The sequence below is a fragment of the Paramormyrops kingsleyae genome, chromosome 3 (assembly GCF_048594095.1).
Source record: "Paramormyrops kingsleyae isolate MSU_618 chromosome 3, PKINGS_0.4, whole genome shotgun sequence".
Classification (NCBI taxonomy): Eukaryota; Metazoa; Chordata; class Actinopteri; order Osteoglossiformes; family Mormyridae; genus Paramormyrops; species Paramormyrops kingsleyae.
The window spans coordinates 13356217-13380225 of record NC_132799.1 but is presented as its reverse complement, the minus strand read 5'-3'; the positions used below and the strand labels follow the sequence as shown (position 1 = coordinate 13380225).

At 47.7% G+C, this 24009-nt stretch overlaps 1 protein-coding gene across 1 annotated transcript; it reads left to right on the top strand.

Moving 5' to 3' along the window:
• Positions 1-1780: 1780 nt before the first annotated feature.
• Positions 1781-19344, top strand: loxl4 (lysyl oxidase-like 4). Its single transcript, XM_023822494.2, has 15 exons — positions 1781-1843; positions 2819-3094; positions 4319-4653; positions 5412-5626; positions 10229-10267; positions 10351-10564; positions 10684-10864; positions 14522-14676; positions 14773-14940; positions 15466-15628; positions 15960-16203; positions 16922-17037; positions 17246-17382; positions 18944-19055; positions 19233-19344. The coding sequence occupies exons 1-15, from the start codon at positions 1819-1821 to the stop codon at positions 19301-19303; spliced, it is 2451 nt and encodes an 816-aa protein (XP_023678262.2). The 5' UTR covers positions 1781-1818; the 3' UTR covers positions 19304-19344.
• Positions 19345-24009: the final 4665 nt, after the last annotated feature.

The following is a 24009-nucleotide window of genomic DNA, read 5'->3' as shown; positions in this document are numbered from 1 at the left end:
AGGGGGAGGGCGCTGTGCTGTCCCCTCACCATACCGTACCGCACCTCCGCTGGGCCCCACGCCCACAGGCAGCCCGCAGCCTCCCAGTTCCATAGTAAGTCGAGGTGGGGATTTGGACAGGGTCGGCTCGGCACCCCGAGAGGCGCTGTCGCCCCTTTCCACCGGCCTATTTTTGGTCACCCGGTAAGATGGTTCTTTGATTAGTTCCCTCTAATAGGGGGCTGCTCTTCCGGCTGGTTTATGGGGAGGAAGGGCCTGCACTCAACCACACAGTCGCATAAACTTTGGCTCACAAACAACTAAATTGCTGGTTTTTAATTTATAACAAAATAGGCTGTAGAATAAGTCTGAGATAATTTTGTTTCCTTTAAAATTTAAATTGGCCCTTTGCTGTATTTCCTGTCCCTGTTCATTTGAGGGGGCATCCAAAGAAAACCGCAGTGAATACCTCTCTCTGCTGATAAAACATCCTTTCATGAGCACAGAACTCTAACAAAATTAGTCCTGTATACCCTCCGAAACTGACCTTGTGAACCAGGATGGAAAGTGAACAGCAGATGAACTCAGACTTACCCCACAGGAAACTGTGTCTGAACAGCAGGCTGCCACCACAATCGGCCAAGCTTTTGTTCACCGTTAAATGGAGAGGGAAACTCACAATTAACTTTTAAAGTCTCCTGTAATGAAGCCTTTACCCAGAATGGGCCGTAAACAGCTGAGATGTATGTCAGGATGATGGTATCGCTACTCTGCTGCTTTCTTCCATCAGCTAGAGGACGTGGAGGGTGTCCGAAGGGCGATGGAGAGAGAGGAGGCGTGCAGCTTCTGCTGGTCACCTGTGTGTATGGAAGCTGTGACTGGCACTTGGTTTCACAGCTGTGTGGTTTTGGCTGTTCCTGCCCTGGGTCCTTCTTGTGGGTTTATGCTTGAGTAATCTCCATTCAGGAGGCAGATGATTTAGTTCTGCTCTGATTCATGTTCTCGGAACCAATGTAGCCTTACTCACTGTGTTCTAGGGCACAAAGTTCTTCCCACTGGAGTATTGTGATAAAGATAATAGCTAACAATTCAGGGCTGTTTAATTATGGAGGGGTTTATTTCTTACTACTTGAATCCCAACCAATCTGTTAAATTAAAAGCCACATATACCAACAGTGGACTGTAGTGTCTTGTCACTGATCCATCTTTTCACACGCCTCATGCTTCAGCACCGCTTTAACACTTGTGTTTTAATGCAGGAGTCTATTTTAACTCAGACAACATGTTCATCCTGTTTTTTTTTTTTTGCATCACAAGGTTGCCAGATCTCATGCATTTGGCGTGACACGCTTTCAGACTCTCACGTTCACGCAAGAAATCTTAGTACAAATCCTTACGATTTCATTATAAACCTAAGATTATAAGACTATAATAGTTTGCAAACTATACAGACTATTTACAAGGTAATAAAACAGTTACATACATGTAAATGCTTGAACATGTGTGCAGACTGGTCTCACTCCAGCCAGCTGACCAAAGTTGGCAAACGTGCATGATATGAGGTCGTCCATGGTTCATATGGCGGCATGAAATTACAGTGGCTGCCTTTTCCGAAAACCCATAATTTAATTAAATTCATAAAGATTAAACCGTATTTTCATGTAATTTTAACATACATTAGTGATACGAGTTTTCAACTAAGGAAGACAAAATAAAAATGGAGAAATGTGGGAGGGAAGGAAAAGAGGGAGGGTGGAAGAGAGGAGAACAGCAGACCAAGACCACGTCTTTGTCACACACTTGCTTCGCTCATTCACTTTCTCCCCGCCAGCTTCGCAAATGGCTCGCAGCGGCGCAATGACAGGTGAGTCGCGTTTGGCTTTTTTGCGCCAGGGGCTCTTTCGATGTTCGCCACACTGCGGTCTTCATTCCGGGCTCTTCAGCACATCTGAGTATGCGAGTGCTGTCTGGAGATTTGTGTTCTGTCTTAAGCCAAACAGAGAGTTACTTCTCTAGCGGTTTTTTTGCACTTAGGCAAAAGTTCCGCAAATGGTTTGCGACATTTACAGTTTAATTTACAAAATGTTTGAGGTACCAATAAAATTGAAGGGCTCGATTTATTCGCAGGGAGGTTACTGTTTGGTCATCTACAAGGCAATTTAAAGCGCTCGTTACTGTGGAGTTATACTTTAGGGACCAAAAGAAATTAACTTAGTGCAAACTTGTTTATTTTTTCAAAAACCAATGTGTTTTTCATTAATACCAATATGTATGACTGTTGCTTTTTCTCGATACGCTTCGTGAATTCTAGTTTATAATCACTTAAATATGAGATTATTTTACAGACTGTAACAGAGATATTTCAAACTAAAGAGGTCCCTCATTGCCATTCTTAATGAAAGCTAGGCCTATATGAATATGATAACGACTAGTGTCGTATTTGTATAACATATTTATAATGACAAGGAGTCTATATGCATTAAAAGCGTTTGGTAATCATTACACTGTTTGTGTGGCTGTGCAATAGTGTCCGCTACCACAGTATAGTATATATAGGCTACAAAATCTGAAATTTAAACGATGATAATAGGGCAATTTAAATATAACGTTCACCGTAAAGCTATGCCTATAATCTCTGTAAATTAACATAAGTGAAAGACAGAAAATTGCTTACGCACAAAATTTGTGACATATATAATGCTTTGTTTCTTGGAAAGGGGTTTGCAAAGCGATTTTAATTTAATAGGCCTATATTTTATATATGCATGCTTCGTTGATTGTTTTCCATTTCTATTCCCCATTATATTTACGTTTAGTGGTTCCCTGCTGTCTTTAACAGAAGCGACGCTGGGTTCCCTGATGTGCCTCATGTCGCTGCTCCTTTCTGCGCACGGGGTCCCGCGGTCCTCCGGCCGTGAGTCAGCTGTCAAGGTGCGCCTTGCGGGCTTCGCTCCCTCACAGAGGGAGGGTCGTCTTGAAGTCCTCCACAATAACACCTGGGGTACTGTCTGCGACGACGAAATTGACATTAATCTAGCCAACGTTGTCTGTCGAGAGCTGGGCTTCCAGAGCGGCATCACCTGGGCTCACAGCGCCAAGTACGGAGAAGGAGAAGGTGCGAGCGCCGTTCATGTATGCGATCTTCCTTCTCATGTATTTTTTATTTTTCCATCTATCTTCCAACAGCTTATAACGATCGGGGTAGTGGGACTTTTTATTCTGATAAATGCTGTTTCAGAAGTACGTGGAGCGCGGTTTCTCGTTAGTGCCTCTTCGGGCTGCAGGTGGTCAACCATGCGCTGTGACGTCGGAATGAGTGTAACATTGGTGGGGGGGTTGCGATATATATTGCACACATGATTTTTAAATCATTCATAAGATATCAAGATTTCATCATTTAGCATAAGAGTAACACTCTTTAGAGTTGTTTCAAGACTAACTAAAAAATAATTGATCCGTATGATAAAAAGTAAATTTGTCTTCGATGGGTAGGCCTATATGATTCGTCCTCGCGCTCTGAATTCGCAGCGAATTGCTCACACTAGTATTCATAATGAAAACGATAAGGAATGCGCTGTTAGTTTATCTTATGTGTTTGATTTATGACAGAAACGCGTTGAATAGCAAAACAAACAAAAAAAAACGCAAATTGATTTCTTTTTAATATCGTTCAGCCCTAAATAGCTATATGTTCATGTTCATTTTTGGGAGTGGGGATCTGCCAATATTGCTGGGGACTCCCCCCGTTTCCGACGCCCCTGGTCATGCGCAAAGGATGCTAGGCGCGCCTCCGACTCATATCAAGCCTAAATAACTTTTTATTGTTTACGGCCGTATAGATTTATGTTGCCTGTTGTAAAGTTGCGCATGTCGTCTTTACGTTGCCAGTCGGTTTAAATTAAGAGGCTCTTTAAAGCCTCGGATAAACTATGGCCAGGGTAGGACGATGCTGGCAGGAAACACTATCATTAAGCAGAAGTGAATGGCCTGAACATCATATAGGCTATATATATGGCATATATCATCAACTCCCACAGCCTTAAAGAACTGCTCTTGAATGGTATTACAGGGCTTTCTAGCTGTTTGATGACAGCCATTTTCATTTGCCTGGTTGTTTTGAGATGGCAGTCTTCCTCTTGACCTTGGTTGCCTTTAGCAAAGCACATGCCAGTGGCTGGGGCAATATTGCTTGGGTAAGGGTTAAGTGTTCGCTGTCACAGCCTCTAAATTATATTAGGTTGGTCCTTCATGTCTCTTCTTCATGTCTTCAGAGGGTCTATCTTCATGCAGTCTTATGGTCCCAGAAGAATATTCTCATTCTAGCCATTTGCCTCCTCAGGTCCAATCTGGATGGACAACGTGCGCTGTTCTGGCACCGAGACGTCACTGACGAAATGCCGCTCCAATGGCTGGGGCATTCACGACTGCACGCATGCGGAGGATCTGGGCGTAGTGTGTTCTGAAGAGCGGAGGGCGGAGGGGCCGCGCCCGGGCGACTTGACCATACAGCGGGGCCACCAGGTCTCCCAGCGGGGCAACGTAAGCGTGGCGCGCTACTGGAACAACGACATGCTGGGCCAGAGGCACCAGGACCCGGGCCACCTGGGCAACAGTGTGGCAGACAGCCAGGACCGGCACTACAGACCTGCACCCTACAGCAGCCCTCTGGGCCCGGTGAGTGGATTTGCCACTCCGCGCACCGTCATGGAGCCACTGCCATCTCCTTTCACCTGACAAACCTCGAGTTGCCTTTTTGTCACACTGCCGTCACCCAGATCCCCAGATGGGTGTAAATGGGTATAGGTGCAACACCCCCAGTGCTGTGTGCATAAAACCATGATCCCTCCTCCCCATATGCTAGACCCTCCCTTGTGATTCTGAGTGTGGATTTAATGGGTTCTGGCCAGTGCCTCACACTGGAGGAAGCAAAGGGAGTACTTCACACTGGCTTCAACAGGAGTTGGACTCCATAATGTTGAAGGACAGTGTTAGAGCTTCAGCTTTGTGTCTATTATGTCTAATAACATGACAGATCCTTACCCACAATCCTCCTCTGCTGTCCATTGCCTTATCCAGAACCACAAAGCTGGGGCCAGTGCGAGCTACCTTGGGGATCTGTCTAGGGGGTTCCTTCTCTGCATCTGAACAGAAGAGTCACACACTGTATCCCCAGGGCTCATGGGAGTTTTACTTACACAAAAATGTTCTGAGGGCAGAAAGAAAAATGATTGGTTCAGAGAAATAACAAATCAGATTGTAGAAGAGGTGGGTCCAAACAACTAGAGAAGGTCTCGTCACAATCCTCTACAATCTGATTGGTTATCTCTGTGAACCAATCATTTTTTTGCTCTGTCCTTAGAACATTTCTGTGTTAGTAAAACTCCCACAAGCGTGCCCAGAGCCCTGCTGATGTATTCACCCTCTGCCCACAGGCCTTCGACAGGGTGCGAATCGAAGAAGTCCGTCTGCGGCCCATCCTGACCTCCACCAAGAACCGGGCGCTGGTGACCGAAGGCGTGCTGGAGGTGAAGCATGCTAGGAGGTGGAGGCAGGTGTGCGACTTGGGCTGGAACCTTAACAGCAGCAGAGTGGTGTGTGGCATGCTGGGATTCCCCGTGGCCACACAACACAACACCAAGGTGTACAAGTACGTAGCCTGTGGGCGCTTGGGGAACTACTGAATTTAGTGATTTTCTCTTCTGGAATAGCAGTGAATCTTGGCTGGTTCTGACCCGATCCGAGATAATAGCCTCTTTAATTATGTTTGCACTAAAGGTACAAGTCCGGCTATGTTTGATTAATTGACTGCTCCTCTCCTATTTTCACTTGGCCCTGCTAGCTCTCTACTATCATGTTGACTCTAGGGATTCTGGGATTCTCAGCATTAGTCTATTTGGGGTGCGGAATTAGAGCCAGGTATTGGGCAAGCCTCATTTCCTGGTTAACAAGGGGCCATCCCCTGCACTGTTGGGTTCCAGTCCCGTAATCTCCTGGTTAACAAGGGGCCGTCCCCTGCACTGTTGGGTTCCAGTCCCGTAATCTCCTTGTAGGACAGGGTGCAGCTTGAAGCCCGCACCCCACTTGCCCGTCGTGGGGAGGCTGGCATGCATGGCCCTGCTATCCCTCTCCATTCAGAGGATGCATGTGTGCGGACGTGCCAGTTGGGGTGACTCCCAAGGCTTCTCGCAGTGCCACATGCACATACAGTTATTTTTAGGGGCTGAGCTGGCCTGCTTCGGAGAATGAAGACTGCAGTACCACACAACACTGTCTGATTATGGGCCGGGCCTTAAGCTGTCCTGTCTGCGATCGTACCTCCTGGCCTGTTTAAATCCTGCTGAAATGTCTGCTGAAACCCCCCCGCCCACCCCGCCCCAGCAGTGGAGCAGCTCACAGCTCAGGCGGGGGGCCCTTCCAACCGCTCCCAGCATGCACCAGTGGCCTTCACCACTGGGCATTGTAGTGTTAGCATAGACAGTATACTGCCACCTGATTCCATCCTGCCTGCCCCAGTACATCATCTCAGGGGTGGGCTGGGCCTGCTCTGTGCTTTCCCTTGTCATCTCCCAGTTATTCACAGCACAGTTGTTCAGCCACACATGAAGTCATCTTCCCTCAGCGGCTCTAAATTCACTCCAGTTGTTGATTTTACTTTTTTGGGTGAAAGTATCCGAATAGGAAAACAGCCATTTTAAGGCCTGCTGCCCACCCTCTGTCACAGCACTGTGCACAGCTCACGTTTCATATAATTTTTATATTTATATTTTCCCAGTTGCTGTAATAAGTAGGCAATCCTCTGTAAGCCTTCATCAGTAACCAGTGGACGTCAAGCTGCCTGCCTCACTAAACTCACTAAACTCTCTGCCTGTCCATCTGTCCCGTACCTGTGCTGCATAGTTCTGACCACAGATCCTTCTCTGCATTTAATAACTGTACCTATTGTATTCTACGTGAACCTATTGTCTGTTTAACGTTTTTTTCCTAACCGATACTCTCCTTAGATTTTCAGTGTTTCGACAGTTTCATCCTAATGTCTGATTGTCAGCCTGGAAATCAGCACCCATTAGCAAATGGTTAGCTTGCGCTAATTTTGTTAGCCATCCGCTGGCTGTGTCTCTGTCTCTGTCTCAGACCATAGGTGTTGGAAGGCCCTGTAATGGTTTGTATGGGCTCATTTCAGCTCTTTTGTGAATGGCATCTAATCTGGCAGAGAGGTACTGAGGAGCCCGCAGTTTGGGGACAGGAATGTAGCGGAGGGCAGGCTAATGACTGCACCTTGATGGTGGGCGTGGCTTCAGGGATGCAGAGGGATGTTTAGTTGTGAAACTGGGCTCTTTAAGTGAAACAGAGAGTTTGTTCTAGCTGTGGAAGGGGGGGGTCTTTCAGTTGTAGAATGGCAGGTGTTAAAAACGTGAAAAGGTATTGTCTCCCGTGACGGTCGTCATGGTGACAACACCCCACCTGTCTGGCCCTGCTCCACCCAGTGCGGGTCTCCTGCTGGACCGCCTGCTTGCCCCCCCCCCCATGAGTTCCTTGCTAACAGGGCCATAATTGCTGCTTGGCAGAGGCTGTGCTTTCCTGGGGTCTAGCTGTGCGTGAGCAGCGTTCAGTCACCGCCATGTCCTGCCTGCTGTGTCAGCGGCTGCCTTTGGCACCACAGCGGATTTAAGGATTTCAACCGCATTTTTGTTTAATTACCGTCTCGCTGATGTAACTTTTTGCAGGGCATAATTCCTCTGGTTTTGTAGGTCCTCTTTTAGATTTAAGTGTTCTCCAATTATCTCGTCTCTAATTTATTTGTATGCTTTGGAACGCAGTTTAAAGCCTTCGGTCATGTTTTTTCACTCTCACTGGAACCATCTTCTGTCTGAGTGCCACCGGTTGAGGTATTTCCCTATTTTTTCAAACACGGCATCAAGTGAAGCAGTTTCTTTCTGGCCTCCGGGCATGGGGAAGGTCGGTGTCAGCCGTGAGATGTCCCGGGCTCACTAGCTTTTAGCGAATTAAAGGGTTTTAGTCAATGAAAGCAACAGCTGCCTCCCCTCCACCCCCCCCCAAAACCCCAACCAATTGTACCAGACCCCAGGGGAGACAGGGTCAACTCAGTGTCACCCTGGGAATTCACAACCGCAACCTACAAATGCTATAATACCAGTGGTGGAACTAAAGGTTGTTTCCTGGGAGGAGACATGTGGCTCTGTGGTCTGGTCTGGAAGTACTTCCCCTTACACGTGACTTAAATTCGGCATGGTGTCGTCTCAGTACTGAAGTCTTGGAGCTTGACACCATCCAAATGCATCTGTCAGACCTCAATTGCTGTGTACATCGAGGAAGAACGAGTGAATGCCTTTCTCATATTCTTGACTGAGAGGTAAAAGTCTCCTCACCTGTGGGGCGAGTGGGCTCTTTCGCTAGCTAGCCTGGGTCTGCGGTAATTGGGGGGGCGATGGGGGGGGGGGCATGCTAGGGTGGTGCCTCAAGGCTGATTACAGCCTGGCGTGTGGAGGGGTGGCAGCCAGAGAGTTTTTGCAGTGTTTATGTATAGCCTAGGAAGGCCCAGGACCCTGCACTGCACTTTCAAACCAACTTCTCACTAATTCCGCTTCACCATGTGTCTGTACTGCCGGGAAAACACCACTGTACATGCCACATGAGTACTTGTGCAGCGTACACCTGTTCTTAATCAGCTCACAAGCACTGTACTGAGTCTTGTGACTCACAGTGGACGTTCTTCACATAATTGGACTGTCAGTTTCAATTCTCAGCTCATTATTAATCTTTGTTTTTAATCTTGGATATTTTAGTCTTGGGCAACTCTCTCTGGATGGAATGACTTTTTACTGCTTTCATTTTGTTTAATTTTTTTAGTGGGGAAAAATATGCATTGTTTTAGATGTCAGATTGATATAGTGTTTTTTATGTAGTGTGTCTTAGCTTAGAAAGCTGCTATGATTAAGCATTGTTCTGTGTCTACTCTGCGCAGCATCATGTTACCAGAGAACCACATTACAGACGCAAGCGGGTAATTTTGGGCACATAAATAAGGTCGCTGTAGGAACTGAGCTAAATGCAGCATGTTCTTGTCCCATCCAACCACAGCCTCACAGGCACTTTCCCTGTGGTGAGAATGAGCCGCTGTGGGTTTTGAAGTTGTGCATTGGATTCTGTGATGGCCCATTTTGAGATGGTCCCTTACGCACCTGTCCCATACGCACCTGTGTGACATTCCCTAGCCTGCCATTTTGAGGCTGTCCCAACCATTCAGGTTGCAGACAGTGCCTAGTGTGACTTTTTTAGGCAGTCCCTAGTATGACATATTCAGATTGCCACTACCTTGCGGTTTTCACGCAGTCACATGTTTCACATCATGCAGTTTTCAGACAGTTCCTAGCATGCCATTTTCACACAGTCCCTAACCTTCCTGGCATGCCAAACACAGCTGATGTTTCGAGATGAAGATAGACATGCATCTGTTTTCTTGTTCTCTTGCACAAATTGCTATGATAAAACAGCCCCCAGGAGCACCAATGTAAAAGTCACTGTCCAGCAGTGGTCATCATCATCTGGTCAGCATGTTAGCAAAGGACATGATGGGCAGAGGCCATGTGCGTGTGTCTCATTCATAGCCACATGGAGTGTGATATAAAGCCCCGCATCTTAGTATCTGTTACTCACCCCTCCCATATGAGGGCACTCATTGCTGCTGCCCTTTCATCAGCCACGACCTGCTGCTTGATGCGTGTGTCGTCCTCGTTCTCTTGCCTCTAGATCTGCATTCTGCTTTACCTTTAATTAACCAGACACTCGGTGGTAATGACCTGGTCTGAAATGCTGAGCCAATCACATGGCACCATACGGGTTACCCACAAGCCCACCTGATATTAGTGATGGACAAAATGATGCTCCATGAACCATTTGCTGTATTTTTTAACTCCACTAGATGGTGCTCTCTTCCAAAAAGGGCACAAAACATGCCCCAAAGCAAACCAAGAGCACAATCTAGTGGAGTCATAAAATACAGCAGATGTTTCTTTTTTTTGTCCATCACTACCTGACATGTTTATGCACATGGCAGTCACATGGCACTGTACAGGTTACCCACAAGCCTCCCTGATATATTTATACATTGCTGTATTGACTGGGAGCCTGCATGTCTAAGCATCTCGTTTGTGCAGAGGTAGCTGGTTCCACAGGAAACAGGCTTTGTTTTCCAGTACCCTCTCCTAACTCCCTCTCTTCTTTCCAACAGAAAAATATGGGATTTAAAGATTGCCGACTCATCCTCCAGGTGAGACCCTTAAATCCTTTTTAAAGATGCATTAAAAGTGATGTCACTGGCCAGGCCACTCTCACCTCCGACTTCCCCCACAGGCTGGGCATCTTGGCCAGAAAGAAGGGCTTCTGGGTGGAGAAGGTACACTGCCTGGGCACTGAGAGCAGCCTGTCCCAGTGCCGCGCCCAGCTGTCCATCCCACGCAGCCCCGCTCCTTGCCCCGGGGGCCGCCACGCCATTGTGCAGTGTGTCCCTGGGCCCCAGTTTGTGCGTATTTCATCCGGCCGGCCTCAGGCTCCACACCCCAAGGAGGTGAGTCACCTCTATGGTTTAAATAAAATGGGTGGTCTGATTGGTGGGCCTCTAAGCAAATGAGCAGTGGATGGAGCAATGGTTGATACAGTTTCTATGGTGTCACTCTGCCATACCAGCCAATCGTGCGACTGAAGGCGGGGCCCCGCCTGGGTGAAGGTCGAGTGGAGGTGCTGAAGGAGGGGAAGTGGGGGACGGTGTGTGACCACCTGTGGGACCTGACGGCAGCCAGCGTGGTGTGCAGGGAGCTGGGCTTCGGGACGGCCCGTGAGGCCCTCCGGGGGGCGCGCATGGGCCAAGGTGAGTGATGGGCCATGCAAAGAACCACCTATCAGGAACCAACTGGACCGTGATTGGTTAAAGCTCAGTTTGGCATACACTCCAGGGGGGGCTGTCAATGCTTGCAGGGTTTCTATCTTATAAACATTGTGAGAGGAGATTCATTCAGTATTAAGAACGGGTGCCGCCGTTTATGTGTGTAAGGGTTGAAGTATACAGTGACTTGCATGACCTTGGGCTCTGCCGGATATGATGCCAGTTAATGATGGTTGGCTTTTCGCAGAGGTCCAGTGCTGGTTGTTTGGTAACACTCAGTTCAGGGCTGCCTCTGCCTGCCGTGTGCATGGTTTCTCAGCCATTTATTTGCCTGCTTGTGATTTGACTGTATGACGTTTCAGGGCTGTGAGTTTGGAGATGCTCATGATAACTAGATTAACCATGTCCTCATTTTACAGACATTGCCTGGTCAGTGTCATGCTAGCAGTTGACAAACAAATCCAGTCCAGACTGGCCTTCATTTTTGCCATCGTCAGCTTCATCTGGGCTTGTCTTTTCTCTTTTAGCTTTGTTTAACCTTATCTTGGCCCCTGGTAGGCTTTGTTTGGCCTCTTGGTTAGTTCTGCTGTAACAATAATGGAATTACAATGGAATCTGGCTAAAATTTGAAAAGAACTGACTTTTGCTTAAATGCCATCAGTTCTCTGCTATTGTACCCCAGCTATCATATTATACTGCATAATGGGTTGCACCTCTCACCAAATGCATGACATTTTGGTAAAGGATTACCTCTGCTGTAGAATTTCCCTCCTTTTTGACCCTCTGAGGCTGAATGGTGAAATTGCGACACGTATAAGTAGTTTGTCTCTCCGACCCATGAAGATCACCCTGGCGGGTTCCTGATGTGGTGTGTGTGTGTGTGTGTGTACGTGTGTGTGTGCGTGTGTGTGAGCGTGAGTGTGAGCACGAGTGCTGCGTCTGCCACACAGGTGCGTAAGGGACCAGCTGTGCACTGGGGGTTTGTTTGAGATTCCAGGCAGTTCTGGAGTGCTTTCCGGTCCCTGCTTATCTTGGGACTCCATGCCACTTTGCCTCTCTATTGAAGGCTCCTTGCACTGATGCACATCCTAGGCTCCTTTGATGAGTTGCTCTTGACCGTGATGCGATTGACACGGCGACACTGCTTGGGGGAGGTACCTGCTCAGCTGGTGCGTTGAAACACTCGCAGAATCTCTCAGATCTATGCCAACAGATTCGCTTTAGTGCTGAGTTCAAAGGTCTAGAAGCACGCGGATCCTCGGACATGTCAGCCTCCAGGGTCCATCAGCCAATGAACGATGAATGTAGTTTGGACTCCTCCCCCCTGTCTAAGTACTGCAGCTGCGGGAGTCGAAGGATGACGACATGCTGTTCTTCTGTACTATTCATGTTGGTTAGTCTCACACTAAAGAGGCTTCATGCAAACCGCCTGTGTGTGGCTTGAGATTTTCAGAGCAGATATGATGGATTCATACTTGGCACTGGAGTGTAAACGGCCTCAAAATGAAATAATCCTGTTCAGCCCTTTCTTTTAAACTGTTTTGGATAAAAACAAAGTTCTGTTTGCCACGTAGGTGCTTCAGCAGGCCAAACAGCTCTTAAAGTTACGCCAACTTTGAGACAGACAGGAAAATACTGGCTCTTGCTTGTATTTTTTTATCCATGAGAATGTATTTAGTCTGTTGTCATTCATCCTTCTTACTCAGATTCTAGTACATGGTTTGTTCATGTCTAAATGGCTTTGTTAACCCTCCTTCTAGTAAAGCAAGCACCAACCCACACTTGTGATAGTTTAGCCTGGTAACCCAATATTCCCATGGTACTGTAGGGCAGCACAAAGGAATAGAATATGGTCCCTCTCTCTGATGTAAAATGTCACGTCCCTGCTGCTGTTTCTGCTGGGGACTGTGACAGTGCATTCTGAGCATGATCGGTGACGACTGCTTACTGGTCTCCTCGCATTGTGACCTTCCCTGGCCCAGTCAGAAACGGGTAGGTGCCATAACTATGACGGCCACTAGGGGTCCCACTGAGCAAGAATCATTAAAGGGGCGTGTTTACTCAGAAGTCACAGGAAGCAGAATAACACTGAGCTCCACGCTTCCTTTGGGGACCTCGTCTGCTGGCCTGTCTTCACATGAGCATGACGCCAATGAAGAGTAAGCAGGCTGACGTACATCCCCCTTGGCCTTCCTGCTCGGATGGAACTGGCTTAATGATCGGCCCGACCCCTGATGGGGCGCTTTGTGTTATAATTTCCCTTCGCTTCGTCTGACAGCCTGGCTCTGCTTCCTACAGTATTTGCTGTTAATGGTGCGTAGCTGGCCCCTAATGACAAACGTGAGTGTTGATGAAATGTGCTGCAGCAAATGGGCTTGGTTAAATGAACCAGTACGAACTGGCCATTCCAACTGGCCTTCATTTAGAACACGTTTATATTTACATGGCACAGGCACGTCTACGCTATGCGGAAGCGGCGCTGAGCGTGCTCAGTGTGCCTCAAGCGTCCTGGGGGATGGATGCCATGCAGTCCCTCTACCATCTGTGGCATGGGCCTCGTTTCTCGAGAACAGCCGCAGTCCTGTTCCCTGCGCTTGTAAACTGGAGTGGGGATGGACTGTGGACTGGGCTTTGCTGCAGCCCCTCCATTGTTGTAGTTATTTACGATTTCAGTATGTGAGTCAGCTCGCTGGCCATGTTGTTCTCTAACTCTAATCCCTCAACCTCAGGCACGAGATGCTCATGGGAACTTCGGAAGGGTGAAAACAAAATTGCTAGGATTTTTGGTGGTACCGTTAGATGCAGAAAACACAGAGACTCGTATTTGACCTCCTGGGGCTTTGTTTTCTACATGTAATTTACTATTTGACATGTACGTTTGTGTTTTAATGCAGCACATTTATCCGGCCACTAGTGGCCACTGCAGTTTGTGGGAATCCACCTGCACAATGACCCGGTTTCCTCAGAAGCATAAACATCCGTCCGCCTTAGTTTGCAGGAACTCGGCCTTATCACTCCTGTAGGTTTTCATTGCTGGTTTAAGGGCACTTATACATTTAAACCAAACTGGCCCCGGGCCTCTGGACGTCACATTCACTTTCACCCGTCCCCCGCGGTCACGCCAGATCGTGTGGGGCCGTCCTCACTTCACGCCTTTGCTTTACAGAGAGCAGAGAATGCAGGTAATGGTCTGTAACGAAATGAAAGCCCTCCCTGGCTTTGGCTGAGCTGGAGTGGGGTGGGTACACCAATCTCACAGGGGGTGTTTCTGATGGGACAGGAACATTCTGTACACTCACACATGGGTGCGGCTTTGGCTGCCGCATGACTGTGGCCCAGCAAGCTCTTCCTGTTAGCGAGCCGTGCAGCTAACCCAGCTAACCCGACCTAGCAAGCTTTTCCTGCGAGCTGAGCAGCTACACCAGCAAACTCTTCCTGTTAGTTAGCCGTGTGGCTAACCCGGCTAATTCAGCCCAGCAAGCTCTTCCTGCTAGTTAGCCATGTGGCTAACCCGGCTAATTCAGCCCAGCAAACTCTTCCTGTTAGTTAGCCGTGTGGCTAACCCGACTAATTCAGCCCAGCAAGCTGTTCCTGTTAGCGAGCTGCGCGGCTAACCCAACTAACCCGGCTCCTGTTCTGCAGGCACTGGACCCATCCACATGAACTCAGTGCAGTGCTCTGGCGCTGAGGGCTCCATTAGACTCTGCCATTTCCAGGAGGTGCCCCCCCGGACCTGCAAGCACAGCCAGGACGCTTCCGTCCGCTGCAACGTGCCAAAGACTGGGCTGGAAAAAACGGTAAGGCTTGCCTTCCTCACCATCAGGGGGAGCTCTCCCACAGCAGGGCCACTGTTTTAGCCTCTGTTAATCCCCTGACTCTGCCCCCAACCCCAGGTGAGGCTGGCAGGAGGCCGGGTGGAAGGTGAGGGCCGCGTGGAGGTGCTGATGTCCACGGGCGGCCGCAAGCGCTGGGGGGCTGTGTGCAGCGAGAACTGGGGCATCAATGAGGCCATGGTGGTGTGCCGGCAGCTGGGATACGGGTTTGCCTCCCAGGCCCACGAGGTGAGCGTGATCGGAGAGGGTGTTCATAATCGTCCAAAAAGGTCAGGAAGGAAAATGAAACATAACTAAAAGAACTGAAGTTAGGGCAGGGCAAGCAGGAAGGCATTGCAACAGTCATGCTATAAGGGTGTAATGTGGAGTGGGCGTAAGCGGAGTTACATCACAGGAAACCAGTTTGGGGTCAATTTAACACTTGCTCCTTTCTAAAAACAGACACCTGCAAAAACAAATTTCACTGTAAATCAGAGAAATGGTCTCTTAAGCAGGACTCTGACGCACTGAGCTATTAAGGGTGAAGCGAGGGTGTAGTTAGGGCGTTTGTGAGCTGGGTCTGAGGAAGCCCTTGTTCTCCTCTGAGTGCTGCAGGGTGCTGATAAGGGCTGGGGACGTCTCCTTAGACACACCGAGCCTTTCTACCCTTAGAACAGAAAACAAACTGAAAATAAGGGCTCCATGGTCACGGCCAGAGTAAATGGGCATCTGCGGCTGATTTGCCCGGCTGATCTGCTCCGCTGCTGCCCGCAGGAGACCTGGTACTGGCCCGGCGATCCTGGTGCCAGCGAGGTGCTGCTGAGCGGGACCCACTGTGTGGGAACGGAGCTGTCCATCCAGCACTGCCGGCGGAACCCGCATGTGCACTGCCCTCGGGGGGGCGGGGTCAAGGCCGCCGGTGTCAGCTGCACCGAGAGTGAGTGTCACTGCCCCAGTGGCCAAGCCCAGTGAATGTTCAGTCACCTCACTCCCACTGCAGAAGTATTCAAATTGTGGGGTGCGCCCCCTTTGTAGGCTGCAGCGGAATTGCAGGGGGAACACTGGTGAGGGAATAAAACAGAACTGTCTGTGTGTGGGGAAGGGGGTGAGGTGGGGGCAGACATATTTCAAAATTGCAACTTTGCTCAGTTAGTGCCTGCGTACTTGAAGGGACCATGGAGAATTTTTTTTTTAAAATATATCAGCCCTTGGGATGCCCTGTCAAAAAACAATCTGACTACTTCTGATTCGCTGGCTCCACCTTCCAGCTGCACCGGACCTGGTACTGGACACCCAGTTGGTCCAGGAGACGGCCTATCTGGAGGATCGGCCTCTGCACCTGCTCACCTGCGCCAACGAGGAGAACTGTCTGTCGTCGTCAGCGAGCCGCATGCGCTGGCCCTATGGCCACCGCCGCCTGCTGCGCTTCTCCTCCCGCATCCTCAACCTGGGCCTAGCTGATTTCCGCCCGCGGGCCTCCCGCGAGTCCTGGGTGTGGCACCAATGCCACAGGTGGGTGCCATCGCGATCCGAGGGGCACGGTGGTGTGGGGCGTGTTGGGATGTGACCCAACACTTCCCCAGGATGTGGTCAGACAGTCACGCCTGGCATTGGGATCCTGGTCCTTCTCTGGGATCTTGGCTGGCAGCTGTAGGCTCACACAGGCCTGAGGTTTATGCCAAAGTATCCTAACTAGTGATACACAAAATGATGCTCCATGAACCAGTTACTGTATTTTTTGACTCCACTAGATGTTGCACTCTGTTGAAAAATGGGCACATAGCAAAACAAGAGCACCATCTAGTGGGGTCAAAAAATACAGCAAATGGTTCATGAAAAGTAATTTTGTCCATCTCTAATCATAACCCCTGTGCCACCATCATATGACCTTATTAGTCTGCCTCTCCTTGTGGTGAATTATTCTCCAATAACCTTCGTGAAGGGCTGTTTTTGTGTAGCTCGACCAGTAGTGTGTTGTGCTAGAGTTTCTGAGGTTGTGGGTTCAAATCCCAGAGAACACACATAAATCTTCATTAATATGGCACTGTTTTATCCACAGGATTTACAAAGTGCCACAGAAATTAAAATAAGCATAACAATAAATTGTAACTTTCCCCTCTACTGTACCCAACACCGTAGGGTAACCTCCCAAGACACTGGAGTCATAGTCTGAATTGGTGCTCACTGCTGCCTCAGCCTGACTGGTACGTCCTTCCTGTGTGTGTTATAGGCACTACCACAGCATCGAGGTGTTCACCCACTACGACCTGCTGACTCTGAATGGGACCAGAGTGGCAGAGGGTCACAAGGCCAGCTTCTGCCTGGAGGACACTTTCTGTCCCGACGGTACGTGAAGGTCCCTACCTGTATGCTAGTACACTCAGAGCCATGCTATCCCTAATCCTGCAAATTTGCGGTTTATTATTATTTTTTTTACGTATTAGAAGCGGGGAGTTCCGGTTCTGGCCCAGTTGGGCCAGTTTGCATGCAGTGCTTAAGTCTTGCTTTGGTACCGCTGGTCAGGAGCTGACTCGGTCTCGTCTTCTCACCTTAGGATTGCAGAAACGCTACGCATGCTACGGTATGGGGGAACAGGGCATCTCTGTGGGCTGTTGGGATACCTACCGGCACGACATTGACTGCCAGTGGGTCGACATCACCGACGTCAGGCCCGGGGACTACATCTTCCAGGTCAGAGGTCGCATGTGGGGGAGCGGGAAGACACTGCAGTGCTGAGCTGTGTGTTCTGTAATAATTACATGGTGACATCATGGAGACAGCAATCTGGATGCCTATTCATTTGTTTAGACGGTGTGTAGCTATGATAGGGGTGCATATTTTCAGCTTATTCAGCAGTTCGTAATTACAGTGTGGATCGGAATGCTGCGGTCCTGCTTGAAAGGTCAACCTGGTCCTGGGGCGGAACGTAAAGGAGAGCGAGGGAATCCAGCTACCCCCCCAGTCAGACAGCCCTGCTCCTGCTCTAATCTTTCCGATCAGGGGCCCTATTTTTAAGCAGACGCTTTTTAAATACAAAATGGTGCACAGTCACTAAAGTGCAGCCGCACCGCGCCCAACCAAGGTCCCCTCCATTAGAAACGCTCCATTTCACTTCTGCGTTTTTACACGCAGGAAGCCCAGAGTCAGCCAGGGGCTCAAATCCACGACCTGTAATTTAGAAAGACCTAGCGTGCTCTCACTCGCTGGGGGGGGCAATCCTCCTATACTCCAGACGGTCCTTACCACTCTGCCACTGCAGTGAATCTGCACTACCAGTGCAAAGTGGCAGGTCAGTAGGCAGTAGGGAAACCCGTAAAATTCCCATAATCCACTCTGTTTGTGCCAGGTCTAGAGAAACAATGACAACACCGGGTACTGTGTAGATGTTATGTGAAGATGATTCAGCAGTTTAATTAAATATAAAAGTCTAATTGCTTAAGTCTTGGTTTCTCAGATGTGCATGTACCGTATAAATCAGATTTCATTACAAACCTGCAGTAAACATTTGGATACTAAAGTCTTTAAAACTGTATTGCTGTTGTATTTTGCTTATTTTTCTTTGAAGTACAGCATGGGTGTATGAAGTCTGTGTATCATTGGTATATGGATTCTGTGTATCTTAGCAATATGAAGTCTGTGTAGCTCTGGAATAGGGAGTCTGTATCTATGGAGTACACAGTCAGAGTATCTTTGGAATACCAAGTCAGTGTACCTTTGGAATACAGAGTAGGTGTATTTTTGCAGTAGACTTTGTGTATCATTGGCAGTGGTGCTGTAAAGGGGGGGGGGAGTTAGGATGAGTGACAGGAGCCCTAAAAAATTTGGAACATAATCTGATTGATCTGGATTGGGGGCCCGATATAATGTGCTTTCATGGGGCCCAAAACCTATAGTGACCCCTCTGATCATTGAAATATAGAGTCTGTGTCTTAGTAGTACAAAATCTGTGTATGATTGAAATATAGAGTCTATATCTATGGAGTACAGAATCTATATATCTTTGAAGTACAGAGTCTGTGTGTCTTTGCAGCATATTTTTGTTTCCAGCTGAAATATGGAGAAACCATTTACGCTTTTTATAGACATGAATCAGACGGGCTATAAAAACAGTCCAGGGCAGCTTTGGCTCCCTGTAATGAGAGGCCTGCCCCCCCGGAGAACGGCCTGGCAGCTCTGGGGGGAGGCGGGAGGTGGGGGGTGGGGGGGATGTGCCCTCTGAAGCCCATCTTCAGGCTCCTCCTTGCTCCTGCAGGTGGAAGTGAACCCCTCCCTGGACATGGCCGAGTCGGACTTCATGAACAACGTGATACGCTGCCGCTGCAGATACAGCGGGAACAAAGTGTACATGTACGGCTGCCATGCAGGTACACGCTGAACCGCCCACACACACACACACACACACACACACATCCCATGCGGCGTTTCACATGCCACTGACACTGACATTCATTCATAAAAATACAATCAGCTGTGCTTAGGCATCATTGTAAAGTGAAGTTTGAAACTGAAACGCTTTCATGTGATTGGTGCTTCAACCCCAGGTGATGCGTACAGTGCAGAGATCGAGGACCTGTTTGAGCACCAGCAGCAGATCTCCAACAACCTAATCTAAGCTGATAGAGCGGCGGTGCCGAGGCCAGGAGGGGACGGGGGACAGGGTTGTGTGTGTGTGGGGGGGGGGGGGTTGGGGTTCACATGATGCAGGTCCCAGGACATCCAGAAATGAGGCGGCAGACAGCGTCACCTGTCCAGCTCGGGGGCATGACTCCGCCGTTTCCACACCCTTGGAGTCCTGTCTCGTGAGTCAGGGCACCTTTATAGGTGGGACACATCTACCAGATGGGAGGGCGGGGAGGTGTCACCATGGCAACTAGTTTCTTCATTCATACAATGGAATTTTTAGCTTTAAGGTCCAACACGTAGACCAAAGCAGGTGAGAGGCATATTGGGACTATGGGATTAAGGCAGTATGTATTTCTGTCATAAGCAGTCTTAGGTAGACCTGTCATTGGTATCTGTAATGGTATCTGCTGGGGTCTTTAAGGCTGTGACACAGAGGGATGGATGCTATTGGGGACCATTTATGGCCAAACACACTTATTAGGTGGCATTTTTCAATGAACAGCTCAGTGTCTCCATGACTACAGGCTGGGCCAAACCATATTGCCTATCCGGATATTGGTGCTGTGTTGCCAAGGTGCTTGTCTAACATTATATGTGTGCCGTCGTGCACTTTTCCATGATCAGGGCCTTAACCTAACCATGTCTTCAGGTTACTGTCGTAGGAGTTTAGATTATGCTCATTAAAGTTGCACTTTATCTGTTGATATTCATGATTCTTGAGGATTTTGTAAGAGTTGTGCCCCCGGAGACAATAACAATGACATCTCAACATTAACAGAGATTCCTTGTGATCATATTACTTATAATGTAGTTATCACACGTTATCACACGTACTGACTAGAGGGATTTATCTTGTTCTGGTAATATAGTACTGCTTCTGTGCAAAAAAAAAATCAGTCGACTGACACGGTGTACTGTCTGCTGTTGATTTATTTATGTTTCTGTTTAATCTCTAGTTAGTGCACTCATCCAAGATCATGGGTGGGTGGACTTCTGCTGTGTGTCTAATGAAACTATGAAAAACTATTAAAAGATATAAAATCTACACTTTAAAATTTACACAATCTACAATTCAGACCATGATATCACATTAAGCTCATCTGAAATGTCATAAAGGCCCTGGGTGTGTAGCAGATGTAGAACAAGTTTGCTGAGTCTGTCTCAAGTGGCCGTATGTTAAGCTAAAATCACAGCCCGCTCCCGCACTGTTCATTTCCTCTTGTTTATTTGATGTCTTCGTGTTATAAATGCTCCGTGTGTTTTTCATTTGGAAGCTTGAACAAAGGACGTCCCTCACAGTGCTGTCTTGCACCATCCCGCAGCTGTGGAGACTCTGCACGGAATAGGCGGCATTCCCTCTAGTACATAATGTAATGAATTGGTTTGGCAGAGCAGTCGGGGCTGAGATTGCGTATCTCGCGATGGAGTCGGGTCCACGAAGGCCAAAAAGCACCAGACTGACAGAGTGGTGTACTTATACACAGACACAGACAGAATGACAGACACAGACAGACAAGCGTCCAAGTTTACAGCAGTTTGTTCATAGTATGTTCGTAGCCGCAGGGCTGGCCATGGTGAGTGTGTGCACGTCTCGCTTGTGAACCCTTCATCGTGTACTGCAGATGTTGTCAGGTCTGATTAGCATTTTCTTCAGCAGCTACTTGAGCAAGTCCAACCATCGATGTCCTTCAGGGGGCATTTGCCTCAGCTCGGAGACCAGCCGGACTGGAGCAGCCATTTTTGGTTGGGTTTGTGTCAGGCGTGCTCGTGTGAGGCTTGCCGTTTGTGAGCTGCTGTTGCCCGTGGCTCTCATCTCCTCGTGTCTGCTCACTAGTCCTTGGGGGAATCCAGTCCCACCAGCAGCAGGACCCAAAAGAGGGGAAATAGTCTCAGGTGTCTCTGGGTACCGGCAGTGTCTCAGTGCGAGTCGGACTGCAGCCCGTCTTCAGGCTGACGGAGTCTCCCAGTTCTGCTCAGCTGCAGTGCTGGTGTGTGAAAGTCGTCTCTCTACTGTGAAGCCATAAAGCTCAGCATAGCCAGGGCCCGCTGTAGCTTCCATCCCGATTTCTTAAGCGGAAACGACAGCTTTGCATTTCAGTGGTTAGTAAAGTACCCAAAGTGCCCAAATTGTCCCACATAACCTGCCCGGCATTGAATTTAAGGGCTTCATTTAATCTTCAGCCCAAAATGGCTCATTCAGATTAGTATAAGCTTACTGACGGCAATCACTTCCTGTTTATTTTGTGTTGAATTGTCATGCTTGTAACTAGCAGAACGTCTCAATGTCAAATATAATTAATTTGTATACGGTTAATGTACTGGTGAAATATTGCATATGTTTGTTTTAAGGAAACTATATCTACTGATGCCATTTTAAACACCTTGATGTTTTATGTGATTTTGACAGAAGAATCTAAATAAACATCTGAGTGAGTGGAAATGCCTTGTTGCGCTCTCTTGCTCTCCTTTGTGTTCTTGTGTGAGCATTGTGGTGAGACGGGGACAGCACTGTGGGCAGCCGTACCGCGACACGTGTTGACGTTGATCTGAATTAGCATCACCGCAGCACATATGGGGCACATGACACAGCTCTTCCTTGTTGCTTTCCCGGAATGGACTGTTTTGGAAAGATCACAAAAGGCACTTGAATTCTAAAAGGAGCTTCACCGTACAAACATGTGCCCCCTATATGTGTCTCGGGTCAAAGTGAGGCCTTAGATGACCGCCGAAAGTCTGTGGTGTTGCCTCGCCACCCCCCCCCCCCCCACCCCCACCCCACAAAGGAATGTAGTTTATTAAAAAATGCACCCTTAGTGCGGCTGCTGATGTGCTCGCTGAACAAATACAGAGAAATGCTTCCCGGGTCTGTAAACACTCCCCACAGCTCATGTAGGCAGCCATGCTGCTCATCAGTGAACAAATAATGCCTGTGACTTCCCAAAGTCACCTACTCTTTACGAGAGTGATCCTCCCCCCACCTGTGGGTTCAACTCTGTGGGATTGACAGGCCCGATTTCACCTGCACCCAGTCACGTTTTCACCCTGGCTTGATCATGCAGGAGGTGGGATGTTTGTGGGTTGTTTGAGCGTAAAAAAATGTTCAAGGACCACTGGCTCATTATGCACATCAAAATTATAAGACAAGATTTGTTTTATTTGCATGAGTACATTTACATTTTATTTATTTATATTATATTTAGCAGATGGTTTTGTCCAAAGAGAAAGCAGGGGGCCAGACAGTCCCTGGAGAAACTGAGTGTTAAGGGTACGGAAGCGTATTACTGCCACGACATAATAAAAAATATATAGTCACTATCACGTTATAATGTGAAAATCTTACATTATAACATGAAAACATCACGTTACAATGAGGAATCGTATCACGTGATAACGTGAAAATATTACGTTATATCGAGAAAACCTATCCCGCAGGATTTTTTTTTATTATGTCGTGGCAGTAATACGCTTCCGTATAATGGCTTTGCTCAAAAGCCTAACACTGAAAACACTCACCTGAACCTGGGATTTGAACCAATGAGAGAAAAGCTTGGGCTCAAAGTGCAGAGTTGACCATCAATCACGTTGCCTTGAACAGTGTTTTGGGTTAAGGGCCTTGCTGAGTCACACAAAAGTCTACCCTGCATTTCAGTTTACCCATACAATCTCTATGCTAATGTAGAACTCTCACGTTAACTGTCTTGCTAAGCTTAAAAGTAATAAATATATTTATTCAGTTTACCAGCTATGCAACAAACATGCTTAATATGAAACATTCTAAAACTGCTCTCTTTGCTGTATACGCTATAATTTACAATGCACAAATCCAGTGTTCTTCAGATTTCATTGGCAGAACTGGCACTAATTTAAACCTGGTTAATATACCGCGAGAAAAAAATGTCACCTAACTGGATTTTATATTGTTACGTCGCCACCTCGTGGCCATACATAAGTGCTGCTGTTACCCAAAAAGTTGTTTTCCGGGTAAACAAATCTGTTAAAAATAATTTTAAAGGTAGCTAACCATTTAGCGTTTTAAAAATGTACCGTAATGTAACATCATTTAAAACGATTTTTTAAAGGCTGGATGTTGCAAACATAAATTCTGGTGTAACAGAAGAAAATAATTAGTAAGCAGTAGCTCTCTATTTTGGCCACAAGGTGGCAACATGTTAAGACATAGTTTTCATAGTTAAGTAATTTATTTTCCAATCTAATCTAATTAGAACTGCTTAATCACACGTATAATTTCAACCTAATTATACGTGTGATTAAGCAGTTGGTTTTTATATAACACACCGAAATAGATAGGCGACAAATACACAAAATTGGTGAAAAAAGGTTAATATAGGTTTATGTTAACACGTCGCCACATGGTGGCCAAAATGTTATCGGAAAGTATTGTGTATAATCCTTCTGTTGTAGCTGGTTATATTGGCGAGATTCTCCGCAATTGTATGGGATTCTGAAAAAACGAGATAAAGTTGTAATCATAAAGGAAATATCACAAGTTTAGACTATAAACATAGAACAATGTACCGAGCATTTTGGCAGTTAAGGACGGTGAGTTATTGAGCTAACAGCTAGTCTGTAGTTACTTGTGAGCCCTGCTAACGACCAGCTGCATATGCGGTGTCGATGAGTACCAGACTGTCAGAGAGAAACAGCTAGCCTTTAGATCTTACTAATGGCAATAAC